At 41.6% G+C, this 19,262-nt stretch overlaps 1 protein-coding gene across 6 annotated transcripts in view; it reads right to left on the bottom strand.

Annotated features, from left to right (window-relative positions):
- GFRA1 (GDNF family receptor alpha 1) overlaps nucleotides 1-19,262 on the bottom strand; it is a 195,229-nt gene that overhangs the window by 56,525 nt on the left and 119,442 nt on the right. For all 6 annotated transcript variants that reach the window (XM_032490828.1, XM_032490829.1, XM_032490827.1 and 3 more), the window contains one exon: nucleotides 1,582-1,918. In XM_032490828.1, the coding sequence (XP_032346719.1) occupies nucleotides 1,582-1,918 (337 nt within the window). The remainder of the gene's footprint in view (nucleotides 1-1,581; nucleotides 1,919-19,262) is intronic.

Here is a 19,262-nt window from a genome sequence, read left to right as displayed (position 1 = left end):
GTTCATCTCCAGCAGGGGGTTCTTAGAGCCCCTGGCTGATTGGCTTCCCCACCTTATGGCTGCGAGGAGGCCCTGCTTCTTCCTCAGGACCCTCCCAGCACAGCCATCCCTGACCCTAGCCCGGGGGTAAGAGGGTCTCAGTGAAAGAAGGGTGCGAAACTGAGGAAGGGTCTTTGGAGAAGTTGCAGTACCAGAGCACCTGACTCCTCCCGGGACAAGCCTGATCATCTGAGCTCTTCCTCATAGAGCTTCCACCTTGAAAAAATGGGGGTGGGGGTAATTTCTCCCAGAAAGTCTTCAGCATGAGGGGGTTCTGCAGGTAATGAGGAGTTTGGTTTTTCTTGGGTGACTATTAGACCTAGTCTAAGGAAAGACTGGGACTCCATTCTACCAGATTAAAACTTAAGCTAACCAGAAACTCAGCTCACCAGAATCCTTAATACATCAGACTTTTTATTCCCTTGCCCTCCGGTCTTTAGAAATGGAAAACGTAGAAGAAAACAAGCACAAAGTTGCGCCCTCACCTACCCGTCCGCCTGTGAACATTCATCAAGTGCACAGGATTCTGTCAGAGGCAGCATGTGAATCCCCCTGGCTCCCCCCGGGGGGCAAAGTCCAGGTGTTGTCCCATGTGATGCCCGTCTGAGTCTCCAGCCCGGAGCCGGCCTGTGCTCCGAATGCAGCACCAGCATTGCCTCAGGCTGCAAAGACTCAAGTCTCTGCTTATGAAAAATCTGCTCGCTTCGATCGGCAATGAATTCAACCCAAAGTTCTGGAAGGACACCCATCAAACTGTTAACAGTGACGGTCGGCAGCAAGTGGGAACAGCGTGAAGAGGAAATTTCCCTTTCCCGCTACCTAATTCTATGTTGCTCTTTTGTCTTTAAAAAAAGAAAAACACACAGAATATATTCATGGAGTCCTTTAAACATTAAAAATAAATGAATACATGGCCAAAACAAGGAAAAGGAAGTGACTGTTTTCAACAATACGGCCCAGACTCAGCAAGGTTTCTGATGGGGGCTGAGATCCGAGGGCACAGCTAAGCAGGAAGGCGTCCACCCTCAGCCACGAATAGTAACGAATAGCCCAGAACAGAGCCAGGCGTTCGGGAAGTTCTCCTCTTCAGGGATGGAAACAGCTCCATCCCTCTCGCTGCTCCCTTCCAGTTTTCTGACCTCGATGTCAAGAGCTTCCATGTCTCCAGCACCCCCAGCCCACCCACTTACCCTCTTTGACCCCTGGGAGGTCCCTGGTCCAGCAGAGGGGGCACATGCCGCCAAGCTCACGTGGCCTCGGGTGGCCCCCAGTGCTTACTGAGCGCCGTCCTAGTCACCTCACTCCGGCACCTCTCAAAGCTTTCCCCGGGTTAAAGATGGGGACCTTCCTCAGCGCAAGAGCCTGACCAGCAACTGAAGACCCTTGTGCCAGAGGCAGAGGTCAGTTTCTGGCCGATCCATCCCAGAGGCGGCCCTCCCACCTCTCCCTGGCAGAAGCTCAGAAAACAGGAGCCGGGCCACAGAAAGAGCCGCCAAGGTTCTCCCTGCCACTCATTCATCACTGAGCCACTGGCGGGCTTACCTGCAGATGTAATTGGTCTTGCAGGAGTCCTGCAAATTCAAGCAGTTGGGCTTCTCCCGCTCCTCGTAGGAGCACACAGGCACGATGGTCTGCCGCCTGCGCTCGGTGCAGGCAATGTCCCTGCAGGAGCAGAAGAGCATCCCGTAGCTGTGTTTGGCCGGCACCTTGTCGAAGAACTGCCGGAGGGCCTTGTGGCACTTGCGCCGGTTGCAGACCTCGTTGGACATGCTGGTGGTACACGGGGTGATGTAGGCGGACCTGTACTTCTTGCAGGTGTCATCCAGGTTGCAGGCCTTGGCGGCGTCCAGGCAGCTGTTCCCTTTCGAGATGTGCTCCACTGTGAAAGGAGAGAAATGCAGGCGTGGTCACAGGGCTGGACGCTGGTGCTGCTCACCTGTCCTGTTTTCACCGAGATCTGCCCGTTCACCTGGCAGTGCTGGCAGCTCTGATCAACTCTGCGTTTGGAAGCTAATAACTTAATGAGTTCATGACAATGAGGAGGTGCTAGGAACGCAAAGGCTGGGAGCCCGGGGCAACACACAAGCTCCTAGCATCGTCTCAGATGTATAATTACGAGGCATTGAGTGAGGCCAAAGGAGCTCAGACACCTGCCCGACTAAGGTTTAAACAAGACGACAGGAGAACAAGTTTCCAGCTCCTAGTTGGTAAACTGAAATTAGGATAAAAGAAAAAAGCAACAAATTATATACTTGTTTATTATATAAAATATAAAATGATACGCTGAATGTAAGTATAATTGCCATGCAATCCTCCAGGAATATAATTATGTAATAAATGCACATAGTACATGCTAATTACTATATGATTACAGAGTAATTGCACGGTTATTTGAACCCAGAAGACAAAATATTATGCCAGCTTTCTAAACAGGAAGAAGCAATACAATGAAGCTGTATTTAAGTTCGAGCTCAGAGGCCATTGGAAGAAAACCAGAATAAATTACATAAAAATCTGCAAACCTCAATTACACTGAATTTACCACATAGAAAATGTGGGATCTACGAGTACTGAGGTTGCAGATTAGAAAAAGTCAGCTAGTATTTTGGATAGAATTTCAATCAGCTTATAAACCATAGGCCTTAGGAATCTCACAAAACATACTCTGCCTTGTGTCTAAGCCCTCTGTGCTCATGAGGTCAGAGAAGCCAGGGCTGTCCACTGCCAGGCTGCCTGCTGTGGAACCCAGAGAGAGAGCATGGAGGACGCAGGGCCCTCTGGTAGGCTGGGTGGGCTGGCAGGGCCAAGACCAATAGGCAAAGTTAAAAGATGAAGGGGCAAGGGAAATCAAGCTCATTTTCCATGATATAGGTGTTTCTATGGAGAGGGGAAATGATGGAAAAACCGCCCAGGACCAAGTTATAAGATGGTCCATGGAAAACTGATAATTAGGTGTAGCAATGACCCTCCGGAGACAGAAAAGAGGTAGCAGACAAGCATCACACAATTGTGGGATTCAATCCCCAGCAAGTTCCTGCTCAGGCCTCAGCCTCTTCTTGGTTCTGAAACCTTCTTTCATTCTCTTTACACCCCCAGTTGATGGGGACCATTAAGGCATTTGAGAATTCACAAGAGAGGAGAAGGAGTCCAGCTGGGTGGGGTGTGACTGAAAGACAGGGCAGTGCATTTAGCATACGTCTAAAGGGCATGTGGAATATTACTCGGCCTTAAAAAAGGAAAGAAATTTGCCATAGTCAACAACATGGATGAGCCTTGAGGACATTATGCTGAGTGAAATTGTCCCAGGAGGACAAATACCATATGATTCCATGCATACGAGGTATCTAAAACACTCAAATTCAGAGAAACAGAGAGTAGAATCATAGTTACCAGAGGCTGGGGCAAGGGGGAAATGGGGAGTTGTTATTCATGGGGTACAAAGTTTCAGTTATGTTAAGATGAACAAGTTCTAGAGATCTGCTGTACAGCACACCTACAGTTACCAATACTGAATCTGTTAAGAAGGTAGATGTCATGTTACATGTTCTTACTGAAATAAAATACAATTTTATATAAGTAAACAACACACACAAAAGTCAACATTTCAGTGAATGAAAAACCCTCCCTGGTCTACTGACAGTGTGCCTTGCTTTAAGAACACCCAATACGCAAAAATCTGAAATCACAAAATTATACCCTGGCACCACGAGCAGTATTGTACAATGTCCCAGGTTCGTGTTTCTGCCTACGACAGCTGAGTCCAACAATGTGATGTGGAAGGCACTGAACAAGACATTCAGCCCTCCTTAGGTGAGCAGTGCAGGAAGCTGGCAGGTGCACGTACATCCTGCAGGTTTAACAAGCCCGCCTGGTGCTTTCTCCATCATGACCTTCCCAAAGCGGTTTCTCTCTGGCTCCTCTGTGTTCACATGCAGGCACTTCAGGACTCAAGGAGTGAAATATTCACCATGTGCCCTGACAGGATCACCAGGGGGCCTCCACCAGGCCTTGGTGACACTTCTAGCCTCTTCCTCTTCTAAGACTTCTCATGTGCTGTTGGGCCCACTGGTTATATTCTTAGGAGAGATTTATATTCTTGAAGGTCTACAGCTTGCTAGGAGATTTCTAAATTATGCATTTTGTGCAGGATAATAATCTCAAATTAATTAATATGACCAAATTCTGGATCATCTGGATTAAGCCCTTAAGGCTGGAAGATGGTACACAATTTCACTGCCTGCATTTATTATTTGCATTGGTGTTCATGGTACTTTATGATCTCTGGTTAAAAAGAAAAGACTACAGGCACAGAGGTGGACTTAATACTTGACTGTTGTAGCCAATGATAGAAGAAAATATGGTTCATGGAAGTTCAGATAGAGAAAAATGGCAGCAGAATGAAGTCATCACATGGCACCCAGTAATGCAGGCCTGCCAGACTCAAAAGAACTCATGCTGAAACAGAGAACCACAACCCGACTGTAGGCACCAATTCAGCGTCAGCCAAACAGTGTCATCCCTTATATTAAATTTATGTTATCAACTTGCATTTCATTGTCCCTAAAGCTGTGTTCATACTTAATTTGTGTGTGCTGCTTTTATAGTTGGATACAAGCAAAGAATAAGAGGTGATAATTTTATGCTTATAAACTTCAAATAAAATTATAATAAAAATAATAAAACTCAATCCATAGGTCCAGAAAATTTATCTCTCTCTGAAAGTTATCCATATAATACACAAGTTTTTTAAAAAACTGGCCTGGAAAAAAGCCCTTTGACACGGGACTTGACAATGATTTTTTTAATACGACACAAGCAATAACAACAAAAATAAACAAGCAGGATTACATCAAACCAAAAAGCTTCTACTCAGCAAAGGAAACCATAAACAGAATGAAAAGGCAATGTATGGAATGGGAGAAAGCGTTTGTGAGTCATGTTTTGATAAGGGGTTAATTTCCAAAATAAATAAAGAACTCATACAACTCACTAGCAAAAGCAGTAATAATAATGATAATGATAATGATAATAATAATAATAATAATAACAATTTCATTAAAAAATAGACAGAGGACCTGAGTAGACGTTTCTCCAAAGAAGGTATACAGAAAAGATGCTCAATGTCACCAATCCGTAGGGAAATGCAAACCAAAACCACAATGAGATATCATCTCAGGCCTGTTTGAACAGGTATCATCAAAAGACAAGCTAACAAATGCTGGTGAGATTGCGGAGAAAATGAGAACCTTTGTGCACTGTTGGTGGGATTGTAAATTGGTACAGTCACTACAGGAAACAATGTGGAGATTCCTCAAAAAATTAAAAATAGAACTCTCATGTAATCCAGCACTTCCACCTCTGGGTATACATCTGAAGGGAACAAAATCACTTTGTTGGAGAAATACCTGCACGCACGTGTTCACTGAAGCGTTATTTACAATAGCCAAGACAAGGAACCACCTAAGTGTACAACAAGGAATAATCAGATAAACATGCGGCATATATTCTCAGTGGAATACTACCCAGCCATAAAAAGGAAGGAAATACTGTCATTAGCAACAACATGGGTGGACTTTGAGGGCCTTATGCTAAGTAAAGTAAGTTAGAAAGACAAAGACAAATACTGTATGATCTTACTTATATGTGAAACCCCAAAACAGCAAAAACAAAAAACAAACTCATACAAAAAAAAAAAAAAAAAAAAAAAAAAAAGGCTAGGATTTGTGGTTACCAGAGGGAAAGGGTAAGGGTATTGGATGACAGAAGTCAAAAGGTGCAAACTTCCAGTACTAAGGATGTACTGTACAACATGGTAACTGTGGCAGACACTGGTTTGTTTACTGTGTATTTGGAAAGTTGCTAAAAGAGTAAATCCTAAAAGTTCTTATCATAAGGGAAAAAAACACATTTTTTCTTCCTTTTTGTATATTTATATGAGGTGATGGATGTAAACTTACTGCGGTAATCATTTTGTAATATATATAAGTCACATCATCATGCTGCATACCTTAAACTTATCCAGTGTGGTATGTCAATTATATCTCAAGAAAGCTGAAAGAAAAAAATTGGCCTAGTGTATGCCTGCTCTGTTAAATAATGTTAACTTTCTCTTTAAAGTTGTTAAAACTACAGAAGCTACTAAGTAATTTTTTCCTTCTTAGTATTATCAAAAGAGAAAAGCTATATTTCAAAGGAAAAGTTTTGTATGAAATGGTAAGAGAGTGGACCAATTGCTCATAGTTCACTCCATTCAGTAATTGGTATGACTCAGCATCACTTTCAGTCGATAAATATCAGTGAAATAACACTTCCAGAGCACCACCTCCTCCCCATGATTTCAGGGCCTGTGACAAATTCCAGAATGCACAACCTGGCCCATTCAGAGAGGCAAAAACCTACTAACTGATTTCTAGCTCACAGGTAAATGTGTGACCTTCTTGTTGCTTCTAATTCTCATTCACACAAAACATTCTCATGACCCTTCCCAACTTGCTATATGAAGTTAGCATTACCCAAACAGCAGAACCTGACAAAGAAAAAAGAAGATAATCACAGACTCATATTCCTTACAAATATAGATTCCAAAAGTTTAGTAAACAGTATTTACCAATATGTTAAAAGGATAATGTACCATGACCAACTAAGGTTTATCCCAAAATGCAACATGAGTTTAATATTAAACAATCAATGTAATTCACCTTATTAGCAGGCAAGAAGAGGACCATATGACTATTTTAATAGACAAAGAAAAAGTATTCAACAAGTTTCAACGCTCATTCCATAATTTAAAAAAATGCTCAGCAATCTAAGAATAGTAGAGAATCTTCTTAATCTGATAAAAAGTACTTATGAAAAATCTATAGTTAAAATCATATTTAATAGTGAACATTTAATATTGATTGTTTCCTGCCTAAAATCAGGAACAAAGACAGGATGCCCATTCTGATCACCTATATAGTCAATGCTGCGCTGGAGGCCACAGCCATTGCAATAAAGCAATGAAAAGAAATAAAAGGAAGTGGAAAGGAAGACATCTCTACTTGTAGATGACTTGGAAAATCCTAAAGAATCTACAAAATATAGAACTAAGAAGTGAATTTATCAAAAGTCAAAGGATATACAGTTAATATATAATATCAACTGCATTTTTATAAGCTATCAGCAAAAATACTAGAAAACAAAATTAAAAGCTTAATTCCATTTATAATAGCACAAAAAAAAGGGGGCACTTTAACAAAATGAATGAATTTAACAAAAGACATGAAGGATCGCTATACAGAAAATTAGAAAACATTGCTGAGAAAATTAAAGAAGACCTAAATAAACAAGAATATGTCTCATGTTCATGGATCAGAGGACTCAATAATGTTATCATGTCAATTATTTCCAAATCACAATAATATGTTTTGCAATTAGCAAGCAGATCCTAAAATTGATATGGAAATGCAAAGGACGCAGCATAGCCAAAGAAAATGAAAATGAACAACAAAATTGAAGGACTTTAAAATGACTTCAAGATTTACCAAAAAGATACAGGTATCAGGACAGTGTGTTACAGCATAAGCATAGACAAATCAAATAATGAAACAGAAGACAAAACTCAGATTAAATATACACACATGTCTACAGTCATTTGATTTTTTTTTTAAAAAGTCACCAAAGACATATCAACAGAGAAAGAAATCTTTTCAACAAAGGGTCCTAGAATAATTGAAAATCAATGTAAAAACAACAACAAAATCTCCTCAATCCCTACTTCACATCACGAATAAAAATTAATACAGGATGCAGCACAGACTTAAACATAAAAGCTAAAATCACAAAGCTTTCAGAAAATATAAGGTAATTTTGGAAGCAGGCAAAGATTTCTTACGGAAGACCACAAGAAGTGACAGACAACACATTAAAAAACAATCGGTAAGTTAGAGTTCATCAAAACTGAAAACTCATCCAAAGATAATTTCTTAAGTAATGAAGAAAACAAACAGACAAATCACAGACTAGAATATTTGCAAAACAATTTATCTGACAAAGGACAAGTATCTAAAATATATTTAGAATGCCTAAAACTCAATAATTAAAAAACAACCCAATTGAAAGTGGGTCAAATATTTAAACAGACACTTTGGAAAAGAAGATACGTGAATGGCCAATAAGTACATGAAAAGTGTTCAACATCTTTAATTATCAGGGAAATACAAATTTAAACCACAATGAGATACACTATACACTGGTGGTTAGAATTAAAGTCTGACAACCCCAGAGCTCACAGAGATGTGGAGATCCTGGATTCATATATTTCCGTGGTGATGTAAAATGGTCCATCCACTTGTCTTTTAACAAAACTACACATATACCTACCCTATGACCCAGCATTTCCACGTCTAGGTTGTTTATCCAAGAGCAATGAGAACATATGTCCATAAAAAGACTTGGACAAGAGTAATGACAGCACTGTATCGATAATAACCAAAAACTGGAAACAGCTCGTGTATTCATCAATAGGAAAACAGCAAGCACACTGTGGTCCAACCACACAATGGAATACTGGTTCAGATATAAGAACAGATGGATGATTTATACACACAATAGCATGAATGAATCTCAAAAACACTGTGCTGAGTGAAAAAAGAAGATTTACACAAAAAACTATACACTGAATAATTCTATACTATATATGTGAAGTTTTAGAATAGGCAAAAGTAATTCATGATTAAGAAAAAAAATCAGGAGACTGGTTGCTTCCAGGAGATGGAGGTGGAAATTGGCTGGGAAGAAGCAAGCACGAACTTTCTGGAGTGATGGTAATGTTCTCTTTCCTAGTAGAAGTTTGGGTCCAAACTCAGAGAATGGTATGCTTAAGGTTTGTACATGTATAAATTTTACCTCAAAGAGGAAAAAAACTAAGCAAATATTAAAAACTGGTTAATGGTATGTGTGCAGAAGCATTAGGAGAAGGATATTGATACCTGCATTTAAAAAACTTTGATGGACAGAAGGATGGATAGATGGATACTCACAGAGCAACTACATTCAGATTTAATGATAGACTCAAGATGACTGCTTAATGTAAATTTGTTTCCACTTTTCTGTATGTTTGAAAATGTTCAAATGAAATATGGGAAAAAATAGATTCATGCATACCCTATTTTTTTGTGTGTGCAGGGGGAGGTAATTAGGCTTAATTTTAGAGGAGGTACTGGGCATCGAACCCAGGACCTTCTTCATGCTAGGCATGTACTATACCACTTGAGCTATCCCTCCCCCCATTAAAAGGTTTCTTGTTTGTTTGCTTGTTTTTAAGTTTTAGTGGAGGTACTGGGAATTGAACCCAGGACCTCACATATGCTAAGCACATGCTCTACCACTGAGCTGTACCCACCCTCCTCATTCTTTTAAAAAGTCTCATATGCAGAATATGGAAAACAACATTTAACCTCCCTTTCACCTCCCTTGTTAGTGTCCTCACAAATTCACCTCCAACTCTCAGGTATCTTGCTGCAATGAAATTCAAAATAAATGCTCCTGAAATCACAGGACATATAAATTTGAGTTTTCACTTGGTAAGAAGATTGATCCCCCATATCTATTAAATGTAACCCCCACCGCCTCCCAGCGCACAAAACTGCTACCTCAGTGACTGGAGGGCAGAGGGAGGAGTGGGCAGAGTGATTCAATTTAGGCCACTTGAGTCACACCCAACTCTCCATCAACTCGCACACGGCCCGGAGGAGCGGGCGCACGCCTGTTCCACGGTCTGGGCACACACGCCTTCGCACCCGTGTGGGAAGGCTTCTGAACAGCTTTACCGTAATTCCGAGTGCCATCCTCTCCACAGCTCATTTTAGAGCTCGGCATTAAAATGTTGCTTCCCCCGCTCCCCTCCACCTCTAATCTCTCCCTCCATCTGCTGTTGTTCATTCTTCAACTCAGTAGCATGTTTGGGATGCTGTCTGAATGGGAAGCATTCTCAGAATGAAGGCTGTTTACTAGAAATCCTTTTTTTCTGGGGGAGGGCGTGTGCGTGTGAGCTGTGCAGCCTAATGAACGCCTCTCCGGCACCCGCCCATCAGTGTTATGGAGAACACCATTCCCCCAGCTTTCCCTTTCAAAGCTACACATAACCAGGCTGTTACTTTGCAGGTTACATATTGCTTTCCCTGGCATCATTCTGAGCCCCTCTGGCTGTGATCAGACCCGATGTGACTTGCTTCCTGTGTTCCTGGCATGGGAGTATAACCTTCATCACAACTAGAGGGCCATCTCCTAAGCCATGGAATAAAAAAGGTCAGATGCTGCTGAAGGAGCAATGAATTAGGAATCAGGGGGTTTAAATGTGGTCTGGTTATCTGAGTGTCTTTGTACAAGCCAGCTTTCCCCCAGTGGGCCTCAGTTTCCCACTTTGTGAGATGATGTATTTAAGGTCCCTTCAAACATCAAGTTTCTTTGGTTTGAGGATTATAATACAAATTGCCTTTTCTGATTATAACATCAAATATTTAGGATAAAACTTGATCAGGGACAGAATGTAAAAAAAATGAACAAACGAACAACAAAAAAACCAACCCAGCACTGGATGGTGCTGACCTCTCAGCTGTTTGCTGATCCAAAGAGCACAGGGACCAACGATTTCAACCCTGACCTACAGGCTGAGCAAATGTAAAAGGTCCTTCCAACACAGGGAGATGTAGAGGTGTCCAGGATGAATTATGCACTGGGAGAAGCTTTCACATTCTAAATCCCTCTGGAGCGAGGAACTGCCTTTATCCCCAGTACAATCCTCACACTGTCCCAAATCAAAGAGGGTCTCGCTGTGGCTGGCAGCCCCTCATTATTTACACTTAGAAAATGCCACCATTATTGGCAAATGCCAGGGCCAGCTAACCAGTCAAAATGATTCGGGATGCAAGTATCTAGAAATCCATTTCTATAGATTATGATGTGGACTAAAACAGAGTAAATATATTAAAGTTTGCATGGCCTGCATGAAGATGTGATTTATCAAGCAGGAAGCTCACAAGACACAATGAGAGAACGCTGTTTACAGATGCTTGCCAATTTCCGGGTATCTTTCTGCCTTTCTTTTTAGGGCTGCAGAGTTGAATTCACAACCAGTTTCCTCTTTTCTTTCTGACTTGGTTAGTTACCATGCTACCATAACTACTGTTCTTCTAATAGGCTCCCTCTAACATGTTACCCCAGCAAATGAAAAATGGATAAAAAGTTCCAAGATCTTCACGGGTAGAGAAGGCTCTTCTGGAAGCTCACATTTACAGTCTGGTCTTCTGCTACCCAGGTGGATCAGATGACAAATCTGACCATACATGTGTGACCCTTGTAATCGATCCTTCAGGAGCTTGACCTTTTCCAGCTGGGCTGCTAAAAATTACATTTAAAAGGCACATGTTGGCGCTTTGGAGCCCATTTTGTCATTCACACACCGTTTCAGACATATCATATTACACCATGATGACGAATTTCCTCCTTATTCTGTTTTTCTGTACCTCCCTCAACTACATTTAAGCCTCAAGCCATACCCAAGTTTTCTCTGGGGTTCACAGTGACTGAATTATTCTGATCAGCTGTGAATTTGGAAATAATTCTTCTGTCTGGTGAAGACAGTGCCCAGTGTTAACCACAAGTCATGGGCTCACCCCTGAGAACCTCCTTTTCCATAAACCACACACTGTGGTTCACCCGCCCCCCCATCCATACCTTAAAAATGAGATGCCTCCTGTAAGCGGTGTGCAAGTCACATGCTTGCTGCTGCAAAATGATTAATAGTGCTGTCTCAGCAAATGGGATCATTACATTTTTAATTAACCTTTCCAACCTCCCTCACCTTTTCCTTTTGTTATACATTGGATCTCTGAAGTTTTCTACTTGTTTATGTTCAACTAGGTTTGAAACAAAGGCCTGAAAAAGGATAGCAGGTAACGCGGGAGTCCGTGTCCAGGTAAGATGCCTGGTGAGGTATGGCGCCTCATTGTACAAGGGACACAGGGACAGGCGCTCAGAACTTGATGGCTGGGTTCCCACCTAATTTTTGTTTTGGCAGCTTAGCGTTATTTAATGGCCTTGGCTACCAGGAAACTGGCTTTTTAAAATCTCTTTCAACCTAATTATAATTACTGTGTATAAATCATACAATGATCAATTATAAAAATCTCAGGTTCATAAATATTTAACTTACCATTTAAATCCACACCGCAGGAGTGCACGAAATTTCCGAGCCCATCTCTTTGCAAACAACTGCTTTATTACAGTTCCAGAGCCAATTGTTGAGAACTGAACCAAGTTTGTCTTGTAGCACACTCAGGCACATATTTGAGCATAATGCCTTTCCGTGTATTAAGATGGCACAATTCAGCTATTTCTAAAATATGCATGCCTCTCATTAAAAAGATATTTTGCAAAGTCTTCTTTCGCCACCTTTTAATTCCTTAAGTATGGAGAGGAACAATGATGATATTAGACATAAAAACACTCATTAAAATATATTTTATCTAATTTAAGATTGATCCTGAGATAATTGAGGTCAGATTTGTTTGGAAAATATATTGTGACATGTGCAAATGTGGATGCAAAGAGGAAATGATCTTCTCGGAGGACTCAAGCAAAACAGCGAAATATTTTTCAGCAAAATCATAAAGCCATAATTGGATTTCAATTTAGTAACAGTCAACCTAAGACAGGCCATTTTTAATAATCTAATTATGTGCTCGGGGCCTACCCCAAACTCAACCACTGCTTCAGAACTATTCATTGTACTCACTGCTGTTGCATCTTCAACCATGAAATTTGCTATTACATGTAGGACTGACTCTCATTTATGAGCATTTTTCCTCCAATCTCAGGTAATCTTTATAAGATCCCCAAATGCCTACTCCCTTAATTTGCCAAAACTGAAATCTTTTAATGAATGGCTTTGCCTGGACTGAACCAGATGATCCTAGCTATCTCAGATCTGAGGTCCACCTACAGACCAAAGGCACAATGAGACAGATCTACAAACACCTTCCCTGTGTTTATGAAGGTACAAAGAGCAGCTCTTGCTTTTGTCTGATTTTCATTAATTAAAGGTATTTAATTACTAACATCTCATTAGCAATAAAATTAATGAGTATCTCAACTATAGGAAAAGATCTGCATGATAATGTAAACCTAATTCATTTTATGGGGTACAAACTGCAGCTCCACTAATATTTAGCCTGTGCAAGCTCCACTGATATTTAGCTGTTTCAACAGTAACACGTCTTCAAAACTGGTGCTGCTTCTCCCCAGGGAAAACAACATATGTGGGCCAACCAAGTAATCAAGGACCCAAGTACCCCCTTACCTTTCCCCCAACATATTGCCAAGGAGAGAGCTAACTGGAAGGGAAATATGGAGTGGTTTATTTTTAATAATTTTCTAAGTTACCATAAAATAAAAAAGGAGCCTTAACATAATGTGCCCCAACTTTTAAACTAGCATACCCAAATTTAGAAATTTCTAAGTGTGTGCCATACACAGTCATTGCTCTGAGAATCAGGACACTTATCCCCAGGAGGCTGCCAACACTCCAGACATTTCATGAAACTTTTCCCTAGAAGCCTGAAGCATGTTCCTTGGAATTATCTGAGCAGCAGAAAACCTCTGCATCAGGGATGGATTTTTTTTTTTAAAAGCCAAATGTCATTTAGCACTAAGTGTGGTCATGAAACAGGCAATGACGTTGGCAATGTTTATGGCTAGGAAATAAGTGATGAATATATATAAGGTTTTTTTTTTTCATATGAGTGATTTATAAATTGGCCCTAAAAATAACCAGTGAGGTGGTTTTCCTGAAAAGGTTTTCAGCCAATGACAGCAGTCAAATAAGTGTTTTGTTTCTCAACGACAGTGCTTTGAAAGACAATATGCATTTGGATGTATGTGTTCTTGGTAGACTTATTATCCACCGTCACACTGTAAATGTGCTGCGTTTCTCCAATGAGCCAGAGCAGAAGGATGCTACCGGAAGGCAGGCTAGAGGCCCAAATGTCACTTCCACTATACAATCTACAAAAATTGTTCTGCCCCCTGGTATGCGTAGGGAGAAGAAAAAGTATGCATTCTAAAGCCAAAGAATCAGCTGAAACAATGAAAAATGAAGAGGTTGAAGATCCTATTAAGTAGCCTGGATGATGCTGAGATAATAATGAATCATTGATGATGTTGGCAGTTGTCAGGGCCCTTGCAGTGCAGGATTTCAGCAAAGATAAGCTAAATATCAAGTCTTTATTTTTAGTTAAAGAGCGTAAAATTCAATGCCTTTCTTCCCACGAGCCTATTTACATACCTGCTGCGTTACCTATCTGCCTTCACCTGCTTCCCAATTAATCCCCCATTAAGCCGCTCCACCTGCAGCGGCTTTTACCTTCACCACAGCCCAGCAACCATCACTCATCTGCCACAGCTCAATTGTTTCTTTTGGGAAGATAAACAAAAGCTGCATGAATAATAATGGCAGGGCTTTTTATTTACAGGGTGTGCAGATAGTAGCCAGAAGTTGAGGCCGGTTTCAGGGAGACAAAGCCACTAGCTGGGCAGAATGTCTAGAATGAGCACAGTGACACCCCAGAAGATGACAGGGAGATGGAATGTCCATCTTCATTAGTCAGATTCATGAATCTGGAGTTTATGTATATATGGATGTATGTATGTATATTTAAAATGATGTTTTGCTTCAATCAAGAAGGTGTTTCAAATCAAGTTAAGAAAATTTTGTTTGGTTATGGGTTCTGACCTATTTTCATGAAGATTAGTACATTATTTCTCTTTTATGCAAATAGGTTTTAAGTGTTTGAAAAGCTGGTTCCTTCAAGCAGTGACCAACCCAAGCCCCTGGAGAACAAACTTTAAATACATAAGGAAAAGAACCCAAAATATACAGATTCCTGGGTCCTGTCCTACCCTCTGAGAATCTGTAGTTTTACAAAGTTCCCCGGTACTACTGATGATCAGATTTGGAATTCCCTGATCTTGAGTCAGTTAAACCATTCCTTTTTACTATCCACCCCCATCCCCACTTATTTTCCTAGTAAATCCAGGCTTTCTGGTTGGTTCCTGTCACATTTTCGGGAGTGCAGTCCCTAAGAGGTCCCTTCCAGTGCGCGGCTCATTCAGGCCTCATTCTATGAAGAGCTTGTTGAAAGAAAGACTTTCTTTGCCCGTGTTCCCGGTGTAGCTTCACAATTAAGCCTTGACTAGATATACCAGGTGGTCCTAGCCCAGATATTCTACAGTGGGCTAAGAGAAAGCCGCTCCCCCACAAATCCCCCACGGCCCCCCACGAGCTGCAGAGGAAGCAGAGGGCAGAACGGACCGTGTGCGTCCATCTCCACGCATGGCTCAGCGAACCTCTGCATTTCCCTTTAATGATGCGTTGGCAAGAGCTCCTGCTCATTTCATTTCTAGCTTTAAACTGGTTCCAAATGCACTCACACATTTACCTTCCAGATCCCCAGTATCTTGTTAGATCCCCGTTTGAAGGACTGCACCAGTTAGCTCAAGGATTAAATTTAAACCCTGGAATTTTTACATTAAAATTCCTTTGTCAGGACCTCCGTTGTGTCTCTGCAACTTAATCTGCGGCTCTGTCTCCCGCAGGAATTGCAGAGTAAATACAGTTACATCCACGTGGTGTTCAATGGGCACCAAGCCACATCTCCCGGGAGGTGTCCTCCCACCTGGCTCCTGTCCATGGGATGCTGCGAATCTGCTGAGGCAGTGGGTAACCCAGCACTCTCCGGCTGCTTCTGGAACATATCTTTCCTCAGTTTCTCACAAGCATGTCAGCTATAGAAGGGCTGTGTCCCTGTAGCATACATAAATTAAGAACTCTAGGCTGAATAAGAACAATGCCAGCTCCCAGAGCCTGATTATTTCCACTTAGCTATTGGCTTAGTAAAAACAGGTGTAGTTTAGGCAAAATGCATGTGTTCTACTCCCAAACTCCTTCAAGCTTCAAAGTGTGCCTTCTCTGATGGACAGAGATCCGGACTTGCACAGTAGCTAGTTTTTGTGAGCCACCTGAACTGTTACATTTAATTCCGGGCAAGGCTGAAGCTGGATGTGAATGTTGGGGTTAAGATGATTCCACCCGCTTTATGCGTGGAGAGATCTAGAATGACATTCAGCACACACACGTGCTAGGGTGCAGGCCAGCTTCTAATGCTGCTCTCAGCACCCCTGGACATGCCAGAGGTGCCAGGTCACCCTTTTGCAAGGGCATTCAGGGATGAGAGAAGTGAGGCAGGCCAGTCTCCAAATGGCCAGCCACGCTGCCCCTCAGTGAGAAGGGATGGAAGGATGAGAGGCAACTGAGGATTTCTGCCCTAGTGGAGAAAGGCCTGGGTCCCCAAATACGCCTGCGCTCAGGGAAGAGTCTATGTCTTGCAGAAAATACTGTTTTAAGACATAGGAAGAACCACTCAAAGCCAGGCCTTATATCTCTGTGATTTAGCCTCCTTACCATGATATTGCCAAACATGGGTATTAGCCTTTGACCCTTTGGCCTTAAAAATGAATAATGGCAGCAACATGGATGGAGTTGGAGATGATCATACTAAGTGAAGTAGGTCAGAAAGAGTAAGACAAACGTCATATTGATATTACTTATACGTGAAATCTAAAAAATAATACAAATGAACTTATTTCAAAACAGAAACAGATTCACAAACGTAGACAACAAAATTTCAGTTACCAAAGAGGAAAGGAGTCGGGGGGGTGATAAATTAGGAGTTTGGGATTAACATCTACACACCACCGTAAATAAAATAGATAAACAACAAGGACCCACTGTACAGCACAGGGAACTCTATTCAATATCTTGTAATAAACTATAATGAAAAAGAATCTGAAAAAAATATATGCACATGTATGTGTAACTGAATCACTTTGCTGTACACCTGAAACTAACACAATATTGTAAATCAACTGTAGTTCAATAAAAATAAATTTAAAAAATGAATGAGTTGCTCCGAAGAATCTCCCTTGATGTGTCCAGAGCTGCCAAGAAAGATTGGACAGTCTCTTCCCTGTGGTATTAGCTAATGAAATGACCCGAGACAGTTCACAAAGTTCCTAAGGTAGAAAATATGGTAGAACTATGGTTCCTCAGGTAGAAAAGCGTGAAGGTGGAAATGGGAACTACTTTGACCCACGCTTTTCTACCTGAGGAAGCTGGCATTCCTAGGACCATCCTGCTCCCTCGAAGACGTTCTTGAAAAAACAAAAAACAAAACAAAGTAAAATAGGAGCCTAGTTGGCTGTTGTTGGGAAATAAGGTTTACCCAGTTTCCATTTATTTATTTATTGTGTGGGACAGACGATGGTCAATGCTAGATTTAAGAGCTATTAGCTGTAACTGTAACTAATCTAGATCCATCCCCTAGAGGCTTCGACAAGCCCTGCCAGGATTTCACATAAGAAGTTCTGTTCAGTATTATAAGTGAGACCATATTTAGTGATGTTTGAGAGTTATAGTGATGGTTTATGCAGTTCATAGATTTGACTTAGGAAGTCGTTTGTATAAAGAATGCAAAAATGAAATGCAGCTTTCATAAAGATAGGTCAAATAGCATACTAACGGAGAACCGAAGTTTTGGAAGTCTACCCTATACCCAGAAATTGGGAATTAATTTCTACTTTGGTGTCTGCATATTAGAAAGTTTAAAGAAAGGAGTTGTCTAAATCTATTTCTTGATACCAATAAGAGGTCCTCTTAGTGTGGTGAAGACTCCTTTCAAGTACCAGTAACTCAGGAGTGCTTCTGCCCTGGAGAGGGAATACAAAGGAAATTCTGAGTGTGATGACAAAGTTTACACCATCTTCTAAGGAAAGGGGTCACAATCATCTGCTAAAACTAAACACCACAGAGCGGGGAAAGGTACCCACAGGAGATGAGTGTGTCAGTAAATACATAAAGTGCAGAAGTCCCACATATTTGACATTTGAAGAACAAAGCTATCCATCAGTGTCCTGGCACAGATCGATCAAGCAGAATGCTACTGCTGAAAACCTAATAGTATGATGGTAATAATGTAGCCATAAAACCTCTGGTCTATAATTGACTGCTTCCACTTGAAGCTAACATGTCTAAAGCAGTGACTAATGTCCACCTAAAGATTCCACTTGCTTGCACTGAATGACAATCAGTTACACCTGATACTAGTCTCGGTGGATGGCTTGTGCTGGATAATGGCCCAGGGACAGACGCCAAGGGGTGGGGGGAGAGCTTATCCCCAAACAAGAGACGCTAAGTATGTGATGCTTAAATATGGATCTCAGATCTAAATGCCGCCTCCTTTAGATCTGACGAGGCTGCCACTTTCTGACAAAGTCGTTAGAAATGCACGCGGCTGTAGAGTCTAGTACCACTATAGCAAGTTCCTTGGGGCATCCAGGTCTTAGTCATCACATTTTGTTTAGAGAGCATATTAATATAAATCACATTCCTGGACCATAAGAGCTTATGTGCCATCTCTCTCCTTGCAGTAAGTAACTAGATGCGCAGAACCCAACAGCGGGGGGCCAGGGGAAGGGGGAAACAGCATTCCCATGTCTTGGCCTTCTCTCCTCTTTTTTTTTTTTAAGCTCCTAGACCATCTGTGATTCTGGATGCCAGTCTGGTAAATAGTTTGGTAAAGTGAGTCTTCTTGGACAAGAGATGTGGCTGGGCTGTTGGCAGTGAGAACCAAAGTTTGAAAGGCAAGCTTATTGCTAGAGATCACAAAATAAAAAGTTATTTATTACCTCTCAGCACAAGTTCAGAGGCTTCCATCGGTACGAATGGATGCTGAAGGGGCAGAGACCATGCAGTGTGGTGATTACTCATGGTGGGCTTTCGCCAGCACCAGATTGGTGCCCGGCCACACAGCAGGACCAGAAAGGGCTGTGTTATGTGCATCTTACTGTTTTGTTTCAATTTTCATCTCCAGTGCAGTTTTACCTGCATCACGACCACTCTGGTAATGCTCAATTTCACAGTATGAGAATCTCTCCCTTCCCTATGAGAGCACCCACCAGGGAGAGAAGCCTGCCTCTTCCAGATCACAGTCCTGACTGGTAGCCCTTATATATGCTGGAGTCACGTAAAATAAAGTACCCCTCAGGTTTCACTAAGGCAAAAGTCCCCAAGACCCTCCCATGTCCCCACCTGAATTTGCAAGTTCAGCTTTTCGGTTAGCCAGTAACTA

The sequence above is a fragment of the Camelus ferus genome, chromosome 11, assembly GCF_009834535.1.
Source record: "Camelus ferus isolate YT-003-E chromosome 11, BCGSAC_Cfer_1.0, whole genome shotgun sequence".
Lineage (NCBI taxonomy): Eukaryota > Metazoa > Chordata > Mammalia > Artiodactyla > Camelidae > Camelus > Camelus ferus.
This window is presented reverse-complemented; position numbering and strand designations above follow the sequence as displayed.